Raw genomic sequence first — 20,181 nt, forward strand, 5'->3', positions numbered from 1 at the left:
AAATATCTTGTCTTGTTGCTTCATTCCTAAACAATTCGTACAACTCACGAAGTTCATTTTTCGCTCCAACAAAATTGGTGGCATTGTCACTGTAAACTTCTTCGGGAATTCCTCTTCTGGACACAAATCGTCTAAAGGCTGAAAGAAACGCACCAGTTGATAAGTCTTCTACAGCTTCCAAATGAATAGCCTTTGTGACCATGCACACAAATACGCATATGTATCCCTTTACAGCAATGACACGACGAATGCCTGATTTTAACATGATTGGCCCAGCGAAATCCAGACCAACTCGTTGAAACGTAGGAGCAGCTGTTACTCGACAGCTTGGTAGATCGCCCATTTGTTGATCCATGGTGCTTGGTCTACTTCTAAAACAAAGAATGCATTCATGCAGCACCTTTCGAACCGTAGATCGAGCATTCACTATCCAGAATTGCTGACGCAGAATTGAAATCACCCCGGATGGAGCTATGTGCAGATTTTCTCGGTGAATTGCTAAAATCAAGCGTCTGGTTACTACATTTCGATGTGGAAGCAGCATTTGATGCTTATTCTCATACGGCAGATCTGCCTTACGTATACGGCCACCAACTCTCAGTACATCACCATCCAGGAATAGGTTGAGATTCCGGTAGCGTTGGACAGGTTTGTCACTTTTAACGGCTGATATTACATCTGACAGCTCCTTATGTTGAATAGCACGTACAATCCAACGCGTAGATTCTCGCAGTTCTGCAATTGTTGGGTTTTTCTCATCAATTCGATCACTCTTACGTCGCTTGGCATTCTGTTTGAATCGCAGAACATACGCTAATATTCGCTGCGCCTTTCGAAAGGATTCAAACTTTTCCAGAATCGGCAGGGTTTCAGACGGTACTGTGGCGTTGCAGGTAACTTCTTTGCACAGTTCGGGAATCTCTTCATCAGTTAGATCCTTGGTGTACTCATTCGGTAAATCATGACCCCTCAGGAATTCAGGTCCGTTCCACCACACATCATTCTGGGTCAGAAGAGATGCCGACTGACCTCTTGAGACAACGTCGGCAGGGTTTTGATCGGTTCTTATGTAACGCCATTTGAAAATTGGATTTTCATTAATTTCAGCAACACGATTTCGAACAAAGATGGCAAGCCGATCCAAAGGTTTTTTGGCCATGTTGACGCTTTCAAAGTGAGAACTGTTCAACACCGCTAGCACCATTTTAACCAACCGGCAAAGTAATAATGCAGCCAACAGCTCCATTCTCGGGATAGTTACGTTCGATAATGGCGCGACTCGAGATTTACTGATTAACAACCTTAGCTGCGCGGTCCCGTCCTGTTTTATTGATTTTATGTACACACAAGCTCCATACGCTTGCAATGATGCATCACCGAACCCATGTATTTCATACGAGACTGCATCGATGCTTACTACGTGTCGAGGAACTCGAATCTGATTCTCGATTGGCAAAGCCTTCAAAAACTTGTTCCATTCGTCCAGCAATGGCTCATCTATTATATCATCCCAGTTTAGCTTGGTAATCCATAGCTTCTGCATCAATATTTTTGCTATAACAACCACTGGGGATATGAGTCCAAGCGGATCAAATATTCTTGCTATGGTAGAAAGAACCTCTCGCTTCGTTGGTGTTTTATCGATCATTGGAACCTTTGTCAGAAATATAAACTCGTCATTATTAGGATTCCACATCAAGCCTAACGTTTTTATATACTCGTTAGCTTGACAGTCATCGAACCTTGCTAGTGCATCGCGATCTTCGATGGGAATAGATTCCAAAAGCCTTTCGTCGTTAGCTGTCCATTTATGTAGCTTCATATCTGCCGTTTTGAACACTTCGATGATTTGAGATTGTGCCTTATGCACCGTATTAACGTCGTCTGCGCCAAACAAACCATCGTCAACATAGAAATTTTCCTCGATGATTTGACTTGCCAAAGGAAAACGTTCTCTCTCATCACGAGCAAGTTGTAACAGATTGATTTGACTTGCCAAAGGAAAACGTTCTCTCTCATCACGAGCAAGTTGTAACAGCGTTCGTGTCGCCAAAAAAGGTGCCGCTGCAGTTCCGTACGTAACCGTTGTAAGCTCCAGCACACGCAACGGTTCATGTGATGACGATCTCCAGAATATTCGTTGTAGCGGACTGTCACAGGGATCCACCTTAATCTGTCGAAACATTTTAGCAATATCGGCACTTACCACATAGCGAGGCATTCTAAATCGAAGCTTGATCGAGAGTAAGTCGTGTTGTACCTTGGGTCCAGTCATCATAACGTCATTCAATGACCTTCCGTTAACCTTCGCTGAAGCATCAAAAACCACACGGCATTTTGTGGTGCTTTTATCCGGGTTAAGAACAGCATGATGCGGAAGATACCATTTTCTTGTTGGGGTAACGTCTTTACTTTCGTCGATCACTCTACAATGACCCAAATCTTCGTATTCACGCATAAAAGCCTGGTATTGCGACCGCAACTGTGGATTTTTCGACAACTTGGTTTCCAACGAATAAAACCTTCGCAATGCTACATTTCCGAAGAACTCAACTGGGTTACCGATTCCTTCAAAGGCAATTTCACAACGTATCTACCAGTGTCGTCACGATAATGTGTTTCGAGAAAATGTTCTTCACAAACTTCGTCCTCAGTTTTCACACAACGCTCGTTTGTCACCTCTTCTATTTCCCAAAACCGTTGCATTGTCGTTTCTAAGCGATCACTTACTGTCACATGGGTATAAGTTTCTTCTTCCCTTTGTACTTCTGCAACACGTCCTCCTATCACCCATCCAAAACGGGTTTCACTAATCATCGGCATTGTATTTGCTTGCTTTATGGACCCTGACAACACTTATTCCGGGAGACAATCCATGCCTAACAAAATATCTATACTGCCAGGCTTGTTGAAGTTTGGATCAGCTAACAATGATGGATTCGGCAAATTCCACTCGCGTGTATCGAATTGCACAGACGGCATCTTACCCGTTATTTCACGATATACAAAACAAGTAATGCCAATACTAAAATTGGTACATCGGGATTTCACCGTAAACGAACACTTCTGCCTTACAGGCGAGTCAATGTTTCCAATACCTTTTATTGGCACGTTCACCCTTTCCAATTTTAGTCCTAATTTCACTGCAAGTGCTTCGGTAACACAACTAATCTGCGACCCACTGTCCAGCAACGCGCGACACAACAACAACTCTTTGTTCGCTGATTCCGCATAAAGCAAAACAGTTTGCAACAGGACAATACCTTTCGATTTATCTGCATTATCTGCATGCTGGCTCGCGCTCACTCTTTCGGCTTCCCCTTTTGCTTGTTCCGAGTTCTCAGAATTGTTGTTATAATGCAATACTGTGTTGTGCGCTCCCTGACACACACTACACTTCAGGCGCGACAACGGTTTCTCCAATGGCCCGGTTTTAAACAAATCAAACAAAGCCGTTTTGTCATAACCAATTGCACTCTATCTCTTCCATGTAGTAATAAGAGTTCTGAACACTTATTTGTTTCATGATGTCCTTTGCACAAATTACACGCATTTTCATCAAACAATGTTGAAGCCGCATTGAATTTCATTGGTGCATGTTCGTTGGACCCTGGCTTCTTTGAAAGTAATCGTCCCTTATGACCAGCAGTGACACTTCCCTGGCATCTTTCTAAAACCGACACTCTTTCTTTTAGGAAACGCAAGGTTTTTTCATAACTCGGAAGCTCGTTTCTAGGGATGCTAGTTTCCCATATTTTCTTTGTTTCAATATCCAAAGAATTGGCAATTAAATGTATAACCATTGAACACGAAAGCCCGGTAAAATCTTCACCTAAATACTTTAGGTTTTCAACGTGGCTTTCAACTGACTCGACCAAATTACGCAAGCCTACATAGCTTTCCTCAGTTAATTTCTTTAAATTGAAAAGTCCACTGATATGTAAGTCCACCATACGACGCTTATTTTCATACCGTTCAGTTAACAATTGCCACGCGCGTTCGTAGTTACCGTCATTAATCGTTTTTTCATCTATCACCTTGGCCGCATCACCGATCAACGCCTTTTCCAAGTGATAGAGTTTCAATCGCGGGTTTTCACCACTTTTGTCCACAATGTCTTTGAAGATTGTCTTAAATCGCTCCCACTCCTCATACTTGCCGCTAAACGAAGGAATTGGCCGAGGCAATGGAGCATGCACAATCACTGGTGAGGCACTAGGACCAGGAATTACTGCTTGAGATGCTATGGATTTTGCCGCAAAGGCTTCAGATGCACTCTCTATTTCCATCATCACTGTCTCATGCAGTTTCATCATTTCCTTATACTTGGCGTCATGCACTGCACTGTCACTTCCTACAAGCTTTATAATTTCTGTATAATGCTTGTTGTGTTCTTCCAATGCACTATCCGCCTTTTTTCCATACACTTTGCACTGTACCGCAGTCAGCGCCTTTACCTCTTTCTTCGCCAGCGAAATGTTGTCAAATATGCGAGTTAACTCCTCACACGCAAGGTCACGCATGTGAATGTTTGGCATCGCATCAACAGTCACATCCACCGATCCCGGTTCCACGACCGATTTCGCGGCTGGTGTGTGTGGCGTTCGAGGTGTTCGAGTCATGATGAGCGATTACCGAAATCCAGCTACTTGTATATCCGGTTCGAAGGACCAATGTGATATCTCAGCGGAACTCTACTGATAGTTAGACTGTCGGTATTTTCTTTAAACGCACAAGAGGTTACTTTATTGATCCAACACTTGCGACTTATCTGTATCGCTATACACATCATACTGATCGTGCGCAGGACCTGCTCCCCGCTTAAGTTCGATTAACGGTACTCTTATTATCGCCCCGCTGCAACCGCGATATTTCAATTTGTCGCCTCTCACTCTTTCTCTCTTTCGTTCCGATGAAACGGAACACTGTCCATGGTGGCCCTCAACAGCCGCACCAGCTTTCCCGGAAAGCCGTACCGCTGCATGGTGTTCCATAGCTGCATCCGATCTATGGTGTCGTAGGCCGCCTTAAAGTCGATGAACAGATGGTGCGTGGGGATTTGGTGCTCTCGGCATTTTTGGAGGATCTGCCTGAGAGTAAAGATTTGGTCGGTCGTCGATTTTCCTCCAACAAAACCGGCTTGATAGCTCCCGATGAAATCTGAGGCAAGTGGGGCAAGTCTGCAGAAGAGAATTCGGGACAGGATCTTGTAGGCAGCGTTCAGGACTGTAATGGCACGGTAGTTCCCACAGTCCAGCCTGTCGCCCTTTTTATAGACTGGGTGGATGATACCCAGCTTCCATTCCTCCGGTAGTTCTTCCTGTTCCCAAACTTTCACGATCAGCTGGTGCATACTGACGGCAAGCCTCTCCGGCCCCATCTTGAAGAGCTCGGCAGCTAGGCCTTCGCTGCCTGCTGATTTGTTGTTCTTCAGCTGCTTGATGGCACTAATTACCTCTTCCAAAGATGGCGTGGGCACCTCGTCACCTGCCACCAGACTGATGTGCTGCTCGATTCTGCATTCTGCCCCCAAATCGGGGTCTCCTGCCTGTGCTCCGTTAAGATGTCCGTCGAAGTGGCACTTCCACCTGTCGATCACCTCTCGTTCGTCCACCAGAATACTCCCCTCTGCATCGCGGCACATTGTGGTGTTGCGGACATCACCACTCCGCGCCGCGTTCAGCATCCTGTAGAACTTACGAGTTTCCCCCGACTGAGTAAGCCGCTCCATCTGCTGCTCTTCCGACTCCCCCAGAAGACGCTTCTTCTCCTGAAACAGTCGGGTCTGCTGCCTCCTCAGCCGTCTGTAGTTCTCCACGTTCTGACGAGTTTCCCGTTGCAGCATTCGGGCGCGTGCTGCATTCTTCTCGGATAGTGCTCGCCTGCACTCATCATCGAACCACTCCTTCCTCTGGCTGCGTGTCACGTAGCCGACATGTCGTTCCGCTGCTTTGCTGATGGCACGCTCCACTATACGCCAGTGGGCTGTGGGGGCCATCGTGGTGACTGCGTCGTCGTCCGGCAGAGCCTCCCCGAGGGCTGCCGCGTAGTCCCCTGCCACATCAGCTAGTTTAAGCCGGTCCGTGTTTAGCCGCGGGGTAGGCTGTGACCGTGACTTGTTAGCCACGGACAGTTTTTGGCGAAGCTTAACCATGAGTAGGAAGTGGTCCGAGTCGACGTTTGCACCCCTGAGAGTTTTGACGTCGATGATGTCCGAGAAGTGTCGTCCGTCGATCAAAACGTGGTCAATCTGGGAATAACTGTTCTGCGGTTCCAGGTGTAGCTGAAGCGAGGTTTGTGCTGGAAGTAGGTGCTGCGGATAATCATGCACTTGGAGTAGGCGAAATTGGCAAGGCGCTGGCTGTTGTCGTTTGACAGCTGGTGGACGCTGAAGTTGCCTATCGCTGGTTTATACACCTCCTCCCGTCCGACCTGAGCATTAAAGTCCCCGATGACGATCTTTACATCGTGTTTGGGGCAGCGATCATACTCCCTCTCCAGCTGCCCGTGGAAATCGTCCTTATCGTCATCAGTGCTCCCAAGGTGCGGACGGTGCACGTTGATGATACTAAGGTTGAAGAAACGGCCACGTATCCTCAACCTGCACATTCTGTTCGGCTGATCGGCCACCACCCGATCACCCTCTTGCGCATCTCACCTAAGACGAGGAACGCCGTACCGAGCTCGTGCTTATCTTCACCACTCTGGTAGATCATACAATCGCTGCGATACGGACGCTCCATCACTCCCTTCCAGTGCACCTCTTGAAGTGCTACTATTTCGAAGCCACGGGCCCTCACCTCGTCCGCGAGTATTCGGGTACTCCCAGCGGACGTGAGGGATCGGCAGTTCCATGTCCCGAGTTTCCAATAGTTAATCCGTTTTCGTAGCGTAGGTCGGTCATCGTTTGGTCCAATCGGTATGTTATATTGATGGCTGTTCGTTGCGGTAGTACAGGGGGTGGCTTGCAAGGCCTCTCCCCCCGCCACCTGTCTCGTCGGTGGGCCGACGCACCCTAGCTGTTTAACGTCCCGTAGGATGCCAGGACAAGGGGGATGCCTATTTGACCAGGCTACCCCCTCCCCTTCTCAAATTTATCCAGCTTTTTCCACCTCCCAAGGGGTTGGGTTTCCCCGTATACCCAAGCTCGGCTATAGGATAGAGACTGTTTCCGTTCTGTACGACGGGGACGTATTTGAGTAAGAGTAGGGGCAGGAGAGCCTATGTAACCTTCGAGAGGTGTCGGATCCTGTCCCGTACCGGAGGTGTATTGCTACACAACCGTCAACAGAACCAAAAAGCAAAAGCAGCAAAAAGTTATTCAATGCAAAAGTTTTCGCCTACCCAGGATATTTTTGGTTACCTGTGCTAATGTTAATGTGTTCACACATGTTTAGAACGATTCGGAGCGCGACCGGCCTGTATGACAGCGTGCGCCCTTTGTCGCCTGTGTCTTTGACTTTAATTAGATCGGCGCTTTTGATATATTCAGGAAATGAATATATTTTTTTAAACACCCTACAACAAATCTAGCTTTGTAAATCACATAAACTGTCCAACGGAAAGCAACCGGCAAACCGTTGCAAAGCAGATCACACCATTAGCGATAATGATGCTAAGGGCATCCAGGCAGCGCAGCGAGCCTTATAATAAGTTTGAATGTAGCAACCTCTTCTGACGAATCTGTGACTTTTGGTGTTAGGGATTAAATTAAAATCAATTAAATGAACTTTAAAAAGACCCCAACTAAGCTAAAGCTGTATCTTATATAATGAAGAAAGTGAACCCAATCAATCGATAAAAAAGCAGAGCCCCAAAATAATGGGGATAACTGCAATAATTTAAAATACATTTCGTTATACTTCCAAAGGAGGCATAGGGTGCAGCAATACTACTAGCTTAACAAATCAGCATTTAAGAAAACAATTCATACATTGCATACTTCATTCACTGTTCGAAACTTAAATGGATAAAGCGTATTCGCCGCGAACAACGTACAAGTATTTTACAACATTCAGATAGCTTTCAAACCCTACCATTCAGTCAAATGACAATTTCTCAAACGTTATATAAGATATGAAATGAAGATACGAGCCAATGTCGTACTTCTGCTTCAATGTTTTTCCACAAATTTCAATGTGTTTGAAAATACGACAACGAAAATAGAGCATTCTAAATAGAACTACTTCACATAAGTTATAAGGGTTTGGATGTCGATAAGGCCCTACGAAAAACAGCAGATACAATCAGATGCTTTTAACCTACAACCTGCTTAAGGCACGGCAACAACAACATGACTTTCGCTACATACGAAACATTACAATCATAATACATTTTTTCTAACTAGCACTCTACTTTACATACATGACCTAACCTGACGAACCTATTCGGGGATACGGATAGGGATAGGGATAGGGATGCATTCATGCAATCGCATACATTAGTATCGCTTAAGATCCAATTCGATCCTATGTTAATAAAGTGAGACAGTGTTGTTCATCTTCAGAACGCTAGTTATGTGTTCTCTGTGTATCCTATCAATCTATCTCCTAAAACAGCATTATCTGTATGTTGCTGATTCCCATCCATTTTAGTGTTTTAGTGTTTAGTGTTAAACATTTTAGTGTTTTAGTTTTAGTGAGACCAACAATGGAATATCATAAATTAGCAAATAATTTTAAACTCGATAACAATAGATCGACGAGATTACGATTAAATCAGCTTACTCACGACTGATTTGCATGAAGCTAGTACTGCATATTCTCCACAGATGTTGTTGTTGTTGGAAATTTTTAAGAGGTTTTGGACCTCCTGGGTCTCTTTCACCTCTGGATACTCCACAGATGATGCGATGTATCATATTTTCAAATCCTGCCTCCAGTTCTAAAGCACTCCTAAAATAATTTTAAAAAATATAAATTACACGATCGTATTACTTGCATGTTAGAGCAAACATCTCAAATTAACAGCTTACCAAACACGCATTCAAAGCATTCCTTGGCTTACTATAGTATTTATTGTAAAAAATTGGGTTAATATCATCATTCCATTGCATTGAAAATTTTTCCAACATAACTAAAATAACATAACATATTTGAAAATATAAAAAAGATTTGCAATACACCCACAGAACAAACCTTTTTTAACAATTTATCTTCCCATTACTTGCACGTGTTGCATTATGATGACCTGTTAGTGTTAAACCATGCAGCAGCACTCGAGCGTGAGCGGGTTAGAGGGCTCTTGTAGCAGGAGAAATCCGCGGAACGGTAATAGCGCCTGATAAATAAGCAGGTAAGCCAGTGTTAACCCTAAAATAAAGTGTATTGACCATTGTTAAGTATTTTTAACTTATTGTAAACTTGCAATCCGACTTACAGTGTTCATCCAAACAGCGATGGGCTCATTATTGTTATTCAACAGCAGGGCTCTGTGATCAACCTTTCTCTTTTCAAGGATTTTCCTTCGTATCACACCGGCTTGGTGAAGTCGCAGTCTTCCCTCTAATTACAAGTTCACAAGCACAGATTCTTTCATTGAGGTTAACTTGACAACCGATCGTAATCGTATTGAAAATTTCGTTACAAAATCCAATACAAAGCAGGTTTATTTATTTATTTTATTTATTTATTTATTAAAAACATAAGTCTGCCTTAGAGGCTAAACAATGTGACTAAATTACTAACATTAAGGGAAGGATAAGGAAGAGAGATCACGAAGACGGGTTAGAAAAATTGATAACGGGACATGATAGTCAAACAGATGCTGAGAGTTGTTAAATGCAACTTGCGCTCTAAGGAAAAGATCATTCTAGCCATAACGCGTGAGCCTGGTTGGAAGATAGAGAGGAGGTCTAACACGCAGGGAACGGGTAGGAGCATATAGAGAAATGCGTGAAAGAAGGGAAGGAGCATCAATAGTGGGGTAGATCACGCTCTAAGCCAGTTTTTTGTATGCGTTTTGACGTTTCCAGGCTTATCCGCTTACAGCTCGCCATACAAATGGCAAGCCAAGTTAAGCCTAGGAAAGAAGGATTAGATTGGTTTCTCAATGAAAGTACCCAAGTACCCAAAACCCAAACTCGACAAATGTCAAAACAAAGAATTTTGCTAGCTGGCCTGAGCCAGGTTAGGCCATGTTTCCCGTGTGCGAAAAAGGTAAACAAATTTGTTTTAACGAAAACAACTAAAAAAGCTTATTTTAATAATCAGACTTGTATATTATTTCAAATGAATTGAATTTAAAATTAATTATCTAAACTTAAATCGATTTTTCTCAAATTTTAGTTTCACAAAAATGATCCCTTGTGTCATTTTTTATGTCAAAATGCTATGTCCTTTACGAATCTGTACAGAATGATACAGCCCGGTACCTGGATTATTTGGCAGATACAGGCTTAAAGCTTAAGCTTTCTAACTTTTGGGATGATCTATCCCAGTGTTGGACAAAAGTCCAGCGATGAAAATCGCGTGGAAATTGGAATGCCGGGATTGTAGGGATTCAAGGCCTAATAAGCGACAGCGATGAGGATAGGAGGGAATTGCCGCAGACTGGTAACCCGAAAGGAACCGACGTGTGGCAAGACGCGTGAATTTGCGCTGCACCCGCTCAATCCTAGCAATCGCTGTAACACCAGGCGGTGACCAAACAACGCAAGCATATTCGAAGATCGAACGCACCCTGCAACAATACAAAGCCTTCAAACATAAAGGATCACGGACATTTGACGAAAAACGAGTAATGAGCCCCAACATACGGAAAGCTTTGCCAAGAACAAACTCCAACTGAACGTTAAACGTTAGTTTCGTGACAAGCCATACTCCGAGATCCTTGATGGATGAAACACGATTTATGCCGATTCCACAAATTGTATAACGCCAAAGGAACATGTTGATAGAACGATCAAACGAAATCACGTTACATTTTTGTGGACAGAGTAATAAACAATTTGCACAACACCAAGCGGAAATGGAATCAAGGAAATTTTAAAGAAGGCGACAATCAGAAGATTAGGTTACAGGGAGGAATATTTTGAGGTCATTGTGGTATACGGTTAAGGTTGGGTGAGCGCGAGCGAAGCAGTCAGTATGTGGAGAGCCGCAATAAAGGATGGATGTACAAACAGAACACGGAAGTGTATTTCTTAGGATATCACATTGGCGATCCTGCCAGGAGGATTGTTTTGTATTGTGTGTTGTGAATGTGTTTCTTCAATGTTTTAATCGTGTTTTTTTTTGTATAGTGAAATCGTGAAAGTAAAACAGAGTGATAAGCCCGAGTGGTAACCGAGTTTAGCTCATGGTCCCTCGAAGAAGGAAAGCCCGAGTGGTAACCGAGTTTAGCTCATGGTCCCTCGAAGAAGAAAAGCCCGAGTGGTAACCGAGTTTAGCTCATGGTCCCTCGAAGAAGAAAAGCCCGAGTGGTAACCGAGTTTAGCTCATGGTCCCTCGAAGAAGAAAAGCCCGAGTGGTAACCGAGTTTAGCTCATGGTCCCTCGAAGAAGATAAGCCCGAGTGGTAACCGAGTTTAGCTCATGGTCCCTCGAAGAAGAAAAGCCCGAGTGGTAACCGAGTTTAGCTCATGGTCCCTCGAAGAAGATAAGCCCGAGTGGTAACCGAGTTTAGCTCATGGTCCCTCGAAGAAGAAAACCCCGAGTGGTAACCGAGTTTAGCTCATGGTCCCTCGAAGAAGACGAAAGGAGAACAACCACACCGTTCTGCGGGAATTTTAGCGTGTGCCAACCAAGTATCGTATGCTTCTGTATTGTTTTCTTCTTCTCGGTTTTGCTTCTCGTTTTTGCCGGTTAGATAACGTACAAACAAAAGGCGCGCACGGAATTAACCATGATTGCACCAAAGATGTATGGAGGAGTTGACGTTCATACGAGTTTCGTGTCAACACTCATAGTGCAACGGGACATTCCACGAAATAGCGGACGGTCATATCACAAAGCATGTGGATAACCAGCTCGGAAATTCGTCGTGTGTGTCCACGCCAGGTTGAGTAACAACAAGGAGGGACACAATGGTAAGGAATTATTTGGAAAATTCGATGCGAGATATCGACCAATACAAACAATACACCGTGTTCAGAACGAGCGGCGCAGGTGAAATCGCGTTTTCGGTTGTAAGCCTAACTCATCGACTAAAGCAAATCAGTTGCGTTTCAGTTGTCGAACTTACAGCAGCGGTCAAAGTAAATCAGCAATTTTAAAAAATGGCAGGTTGGAAGGAAGAGGATAATACGGACTATCTTGTGGAAAAGTGTAATGGAAGCGCGCGCTACGGAAAAAAGACAGTAAAGAAGGATTTTCTGGCCGGTACTTGGCCACTAAAACCATTCGCGGAGGATTTACCGATTCAGGAAAGGAAAGCGGAATGGGTGCGTTTTAAAGGACAATACGAACGGATAGTGATGTGCAAGGGGGAAGTGAACGCGGAAATGAAATTGATCGGTTTGAAAGTGTTTGCAGGTCGTTATTTGCTAAACATAATAGAAATGCAAGAGCGACGCGTTGAAAGTTGCGGGGATGACAAATATAAAAGAACAGTGGATGGTGTGGACGAGTTTTTCAACGAGATATGTGACGAAAACAAGGAAAGGATGAAACTTAGAGAAATGCGAATGGAAGTAGATGAAACGTTTTCGGATTGGGTGTTGAGATTGGAAGCGCAGGCTAAATTCTGTGGTCTCGCGGAGGAACAAAAATCCGAAGAATTAGTACAGGCTGTAGTGAGGCGGTCGGTGCCTCTAATTTCGGAAAAGTTATTCGACATGGTGGATTTGCTGGGGAACAATTTAGACAAGCTCATAAAGCACGGCAAGCATTTGGATTTCGTTAGAATGGAGAAGAAAGAAATGGACCAACATGGTGTTAGCGCTAAAACAAAAGAGCTTGCGGATAATGGGAATTACGTGGCAGCGGTGAGTGCATGGAAGACGGAGAAGAAAAGATACGAGCCGTACAAGCAAGAACAAGAAAAAAAGAGCTATGCACCATTCCAAAGAGACCGTTTTCGGAGAATGGAAGGTTCTCAAAAGTGTTCCAAGTGCGATAAAACACATGTTTGGGGAAAATGTGGTGCAATTCGAGCGAAGTGTTTCCGTTGTGGAGCGTTAGGTCATTTGGCCATTTGCTGCAGATCAAGAGCTGGATTTAACCGATTCACGGATAATGTGAAGAAGCAGATGGAGGAAATAAACCAGGTGGTTGTGGGTGAATCAACTAAATAATGGTATCAAAAAAAAAAAAAAAAAAAAATTTTGAATTAAAGCATTATAGTTGCTTACTATAGTTATTAGGCAAATAGCTAATATTTATATGTTTGCATTGTTTCCGTTATTATTTTAGCTTCTCACTTATCCAAGAAAACAATTGGAAACGAATGACCCTCGGCAAATCATGTGCAAAATCGGAGCGGTGACGATTCCTTTCCTAATTGATACCGGAGCATCGGTAAACACGATTACTTCCAAATTAGATTAGATTAGAACACACTGCCAGGCAAGTGTCCGGGATTGGCAACCGCATCCAGAAACGTCGCTGCGAGGCTATGGAAGTAAGGCTAATTTGGATGTCGAGTGTTCATTCAAGGCAATGATATCATCGGAGGGGAGTAATAGTGTAAAAACCTTGGCGACAATATTTGTTGTAAGGCATGCAGAGCTGTCTCTGTTGAGTTTTGCAACCGCTAAAAAGCTAGGGCTAGTGCGCATAGGTCCGGAATCAGATAATTGTATTCATTATATAAGTGGTGGAACATCTAAAACAGAAATATTTCCAAAATTAGCTATACAGCCAGTTAAATTTAAAATTAACACAGCAGTTGTTCCAAAGCAAATTATACGGTATAACATACCCAAGGCGTTTGAGGAAGCCGTAAATCATAGAATTGCGGATATGGAACAGAAAGGGATAATCGAATACGTTAATAGTGAAAACGCGGAAGTATCGTTTGTATCACCTATGGTACTAGTTCCTAAAGGTACCAAAGATTTTAGAATTGTTTTGGATTACAGAGAGGCCAACAAGGCTATTTTACGAGAGCCATACCCCATGCCATCGTTAGAGAGAATTTGGGCCGATATTCCCAACAACAACGGGGAAATGTTATTTTCTAAAGTAGATTTAAAGGACGCATATTTTCACATAGAATTACATGAGGAAGTGCGCCATATAACTGCATTCATGACGGCGAATGGGCTTATGCGTTTTACAAGATTACCGTTTGGCTTATCATGTGCGCCGGAAATTTTCCAACGGGAAATGGAAAAAACCTTTAGGGATTGTAAGAATGTCTTAATTTACCTTGACGATATATTGATTTATGCTAGAACATTAGGAGAGCTTCGAGAAAGAGAAAATAGGGTGAGAGAGATAATTAGTCAGAACGGTTTAACAGTAAACGAAGAGAAATCGTGCTTTGGCCAAAAAGAAGTGAATTTTTTAGGACTAACATTGGATGGAGAAGGCATATTGCCAATGAGGGAAAAAATTTCTGCTATTAGTAATTTCGAAAGACCGAAGGATACTGCGGAACTCCGAAGCTTTTTAGGTATGTTAACCTTTATTGGGCCATTTATTCAAAATTTTTCTCACAAAACTAAACCATTGAGAGATTTGATAAGGGACCAAGGATCATTTAAATGGGATACTGTACATCAAATGACATTTGAAGAGTTGAAGAAAGATGCTGAAAAAGACCTTATCAAGAGAGGGTATTTTAACGAGGAAGATAAAATAATTTTATACACCGACGCTTCACCGTGGGGTCTGGGAGCCATATTGGCTCAGGAGGATAAAATCACAGGAAGTAATCGTATAATTGCTTGTGCATCAAAAAGCTTAACAGACACAGAAAGTCGTTACCCACAATTGCACAGGGAGGCCTTAGCGATAGTTTGGGCAATGGAGCGATTTGCTTATTATCTTTTAGGAAGGAAGTTTCTGCTACGTTCTGATAGCGAAGCGTTGAAATTCATGATAAAGCCAACAAAACATAAAGATATAGGAAAGAGAATTATGTCTAGAGCAGAAGGGTGGTTTCTCCGACTTGAACATTATCAATTTGATTTTGAGCACATTTCTGGTAAAGAGAACATAGCAGACGCGGCGTCACGACTTAATAGAGTTAGGAAGGATCCCCAGTTTGCGACTACCAAGGAACCACACGAACTTTTCTCGGTGATTGCATGTTTAGATGGAGTAAACCAGCAATTGTTAGCATTAACAACAGATCAAGTAAAATTAGAATTTCAAAAGGACGAGACATTAACTATGGTAGTAGATTGGCTAGAAAAAGAAAAAGGGTGGCCTCAACAAATTGAAAAATATCAGGCGTTTCAAAGAGAGCTATATGTGGAGAATGGCATACTTATGAAACAAGAAAAGATGGTTTTGCCAAAATCTCTTAAAGAGAAGGCGTTGAAATTAGCTCATAGAAGCCATCCTGGCATGTCTACTATGAAGAATGTTTTAAGAGCAGGGTTGTGGTGGCTAGGTATGGATAGAGAAATTGAGGAATTTGTTAGAAGTTGCCCTGAATGCCAGTTAACTAAATCGGGTAGTATACCAGTGCCTATAGAATTGACAGGGTTGCCAGAAAACCCATGGGATTATGTGTCCATGGATATTTCATCGTCCACGGACAACGGGAAAACTTTAGTTCTAACCGATAATTATTCACGATTTTTAGTAGCAGTACCGGTGGATCGGGCAGATTCACATGGGATAAGACGAGCACTTAACAGGATATTTCTAACATACTACGTTCCAAAAAAAATGAAAGCGGATAATGGCCCTCCATTTAACGCATTGGAGTTCAAAGAGTGGTTAGAAAACACATGGGGAATTACGCTCATTCATAGCACCCCATTAAATCCGACAGAAAATGGTCTAGTAGAGCGAGGAATGCAAGGAATTAACAAAGTGGCCATAATTGCACGCTTGGGTAAAAAGAGTTGGAAAGAGGCACTAGCAGAATACGTAGCAGATTACAATTCCTGGCCACATCACGTCACAAAAATTGCGCCAGCAGAACTAATGTTTGGTAGAGCAGTTAGGTATAGACTCCCAAACCCCAAAACAAATGTCAGACAGATGAACGATGAAGAACTTCGCGATAGAGATAAGCAGGCCAAATTTTCAAGAAACAAAAGAGAAGACTTACGACGTGGAGCCAAACCGTTAAATATAACAATCGGGGATACCGTTTTAGTAATGAAACAAAAAGGAGACAAAACTGAAACACCGTATAAAGAATCGTTACATGAAGTTCTAGAAATTACCGGTGCAGGTAGAGTAACAGTCAAGGAAATAAGTACAGGGAAGATATTTGATAGAAACGTGAAGCACCTAAAAAAATTTATTAAGCGCAAAGAAGAGGACAGGCGGACCGGAAATGAGGTACTGGAACCAAGGGAACTAATGGAAGAACGACCAAACCGGTTGATAAAAAAACCCAAGAGGTTAATCGAGAATTAAAAAAAAAAAAGAAACTTAATAATATTATATGTGCAGGGGGAGGATGTGGTATACGGTTAAGGTTGGGTGAGCGCGAGCGAAGCAGTCAGTATGTGGAGAGCCGCAATAAAGGATGGATGTACAAACAGAACACGGAAGTGTATTTCTTAGGATATCACAGTCATCAGCATACATAAGGACACCACCAGAGGGAAGCACATTAACACAGTCATTGACAAACAACAGGAAGAGCAGGGGACTCAGTACACTGCCCTGAGGAACACCAGACGATCCGACGAATAAGTTAGAAAAGGAGTCCTGAACTCTAACTTTGTAAGTTCTACCATGGAGATAGGAACTTAACCAGGACAGAACAGGACTCCCGAGGCCGAGTTTATTCAGTTTGGCAAGTAAAAGATCAATTGGAATACTGTCAAATGCTGCTTTAAAGTCAGTGTAGACAGTGTCTACTTGATGGCCAATGGAGATGTTATCGAACACTGAGGCGACAAGGGACATGAGATTGGACGAGGAGGAACGTTTCGGCATAAAGCCATACTGATGAGGAGAAATGTAGTTAGACACACAAAGAAGGACTGAGGAAAGTACAACATATTCGAAAATCTTGGATAGAGCACAAAGCAGGGAGACACCACGATATTTAGTAGGTTCTCAGCAGCACACAGTGACGATGGTTTGTACTCTTCGCGAGAAGAGTATATTTCGTTTAGACCCTTCATCTTCAACGTAACTAACGAAGTTTCGACGAACGAAGTTTTAGTAAAGGCAGCAATCGCATTCGCAGCAGATTATGATTTTGAAGGCAGCTGATGGTTTCTAGATAATACTTTGAATACTTCATGCCATCGGTTGACTAAATCAAAGATCACGTGGAATCACAAAGAACAACCGTTATTGAAAACAACATTTTGCGCAAAGTACAACTTACGCTTTTTGATCGCCGTTTTCAATTTTCATTCCACACACATTCATCTAGCTATTGAAGCACATTCGTAGCTAATTAATTTTGCATTCCAGCAAACAAGAAAGAATACAACTCAGTTCTTTTTTACTATGCACTTTTTTCCATGGTTTAGACAAACCAAACCGCTAAATTGTTCTCGTGAGAAGGCTGTATTTTACAGCACCATATAGTCGTTGTAACACTCGTCTGCAATTGAGTACGGCCACAGCAGGAATCTGTTCGTATGCATTTTGCTCCACTCACAGTCGATTAATCCAACGACCGCATTTAGCTGCATCATCGAAACTCGAGAGCCATGGAACGCATAAGGAGGGCAGCATAAACAAATGAATACTTTATGCTTGCCAAGCACATCGTAAGAACCTTTTCCCCTAAACCACTCTTTCTCACAATTTCATTTGCTTTTACTATGGCAGTTTTTTTGCGTACGCATACAAATATAATTCAGACATCCCTTGCGCTTTACACAGCTTATTTCAAAGATGAGCATTCATTTTTCATTTCTTATTTATTCTTGTTGGATACGTACGCAGCCGGACACTCACGTGCGCTCTCCGCGAGAAGTCTCTCGTCGGTTGAGCAGTACGAGTGTCCAGAGAGAGAGAAGGACGACCTGGAGATCGTCATCTCGTCTTCGGGCAGGATGCGGGAGTCGGGCTTCAGCAGCGAAGAGATAACGTGGTGGTGATGTGACACTGCACATTGTTTTAATAAATTATAAGTATTTGTTTTATTGAAAGTTGTTTACGTTGTGTCGTCTGGATTAATTCTGTCACCAAATATCACCAACGTACAAGTGGCGACGAGGATGAGATTGTTATTTTAATCTGTTGTTCAGTTTTAACGTGTGCAAGTGCAAGTGTCACAAACATTAGTCCCCCGTGTCGTAAGCGTCGTAGGATGGAGCAAACCGACGCAAATAGTGTGGATATCTTCGGGGACGTTGACCCGCGCCGATTATCTCAAAATCGTGCCAACGTTCCAGGCGTTCCCGTGCAAAATCTCGGACATCGAGAAGGAGCGTCAGTTTTACCACCGACGCACATCCAGCCACCATTGCAGTCTACGACGACGCCATCATTGTTCAACGCGTCACCAGCCATGATTAGCAGCGCGGACAGTGCTACAATGCTGCAAATGATGAATTTGCTTCAACAGCAAATGGTGCAACAGCAGCAACTACTCAACGAGTTTCTACACGCGCGCATGCAAAATCAAAGCGCAACATCCACCACCTTCCAGCCTGAACAAATTATTGATTCTCTGTCTCATCATATTTCAGAGTTTCAATACAACAAAGAGACTGGAATAACCTTCAAAAATTGGTTCTCACGTTATCTCGACCTGTTCCAGAAGGACGCTGCTAGGATTGACGACGCCGCTAAAGTGCGATTGTTGCTTCGGAAACTGGGACCATCCGAGCACGATCGTTACTTGAGCTTCATCATGCCGAGTCGCCCGCCTGATTTTTCACTGGAGCAGACAGTGGAAAAGCTAACATGCCTGTTCGACACCCAGGAAACCCTGCTGAGCAAACGGTTCAAATGTTTGCAAATCATGAAAAAGCGGACAGAGGATCATCTGAGTTATGCTTGCCGCATTAACAAGGCGTGTGTCGAGTTTGAACTCAGCAAGCTGAATGAAGAGGAGTTCAAGTGTTTGCTGTACGTGTGTGGTTTGAAGGACGAAATCGACGCTGACATCAGGACGCGGTTGCTAGCCCGCATCGAGGACAAGGTCTGCGCGACCTTGCAGCAGTTATCGTCGGAATGCCATCGCCTGATCAATTTGAAAAAGGATAGCGCAATGATCGAGGCACCAGCACCCGAGCATGTACTTACAGTAAATGCTAAGGCACATCGCGTACAACGACAGTTCCAGCCCAAGCGCGAAGCTCCGAAAAACCCGTGTTGGTCATGTGGAGAGCTTCATTGGAGCCGCGATTGCCCGTATCGATCACACCGATGCAAAACTTGTTCCCGAACGGGCCACAAAGAGGGCTATTGCAAAAACAAGCAGTCACATAAGTCAGGCAAACGCCTCTGGAAACAGCGTAGAACGCACCTCAGGATGGTGACAGTGAGCGTCCGAAGCGTTCAGCAACGTCGCAGATTTGTGTCTTTAACATTGAAAGGTACACCAATACGCCTGCAGTTGGACACGGCTTCCGACATTACCGTTATAAATTACAAAACTTGGATGCTCATCGGAAAGCCTAAACTAGCGTCTCCTTCCGTAATTGCCAGAACCGCATCAGGTGACAACCTACTCTTGGAAGGAGAGTTCCTATGTGAAGTTGGAGTAAACGGGCAGACAAAAGAAGCAATGATACGCGTCTCTAAATCCCGTTTAATTCTTTTAGGAGCCGATCTTATCGACGCGTTTGCACTGTGATCGGTTCCGATGGATAGTTTCTGTTGCCGCCTTACGGGTACTGTTACAACGCCAAGACAATGGCAAGAGCGTTTCCCTAGAGTTTTCCAAGGAGTAGGCCTATGCAAAAAGGCTGATGTTACCTTGACACTGAAAGACAACTGCCGTCCAGTCTTTCGTCCAAAAAGACCCGTCGCATACGCGATGCAGGAACCCGTTAATCAAGAGCTTGATAGGCTAGAGAAGTTGGGAATAATAACACCTGTTAAGTTTTCGGAATGGGCAGCACCGGTAGTCGTTGTAAAGAAGGCAAACGGAAAAATTCGGTTATGTGGCGATTATTCAACTGGGTTAAATGAAG

The 20,181-nt window shown here is 43.5% G+C and overlaps 1 protein-coding gene across 1 annotated transcript; it reads left to right on the forward strand.

Annotated features, from left to right (window-relative positions):
- Positions 1 to 18,347: 18,347 nt before the first annotated feature.
- On the forward strand, positions 18,348 to 19,938 carry LOC128710655 (uncharacterized). Its single transcript, XM_053805582.1, has 2 exons — positions 18,348 to 19,280; positions 19,810 to 19,938. Exons 1-2 carry the CDS (start codon positions 18,348 to 18,350, stop codon positions 19,936 to 19,938), a joined length of 1,062 nt encoding a protein of 353 aa, XP_053661557.1.
- Positions 19,939 to 20,181: the final 243 nt, after the last annotated feature.

Source organism: Anopheles marshallii, chromosome X, assembly GCF_943734725.1.
Source record: "Anopheles marshallii chromosome X, idAnoMarsDA_429_01, whole genome shotgun sequence".
Lineage (NCBI taxonomy): Eukaryota > Metazoa > Arthropoda > Insecta > Diptera > Culicidae > Anopheles > Anopheles marshallii.

Coding starts and splice junctions, on each gene's coding strand:
- LOC128710655 (XM_053805582.1), top strand. CDS start 18,348: ATGGAGCAAACCGACGCAAATAGTGTGGATATCTTCGGGGACGTTGAC. Junction 19,281..19,809: donor AGGCACCAGCACCCGAGCAT/GTACTTACAGTA, acceptor TAATTCTTTTAG/GAGCCGATCTTATCGACGCG.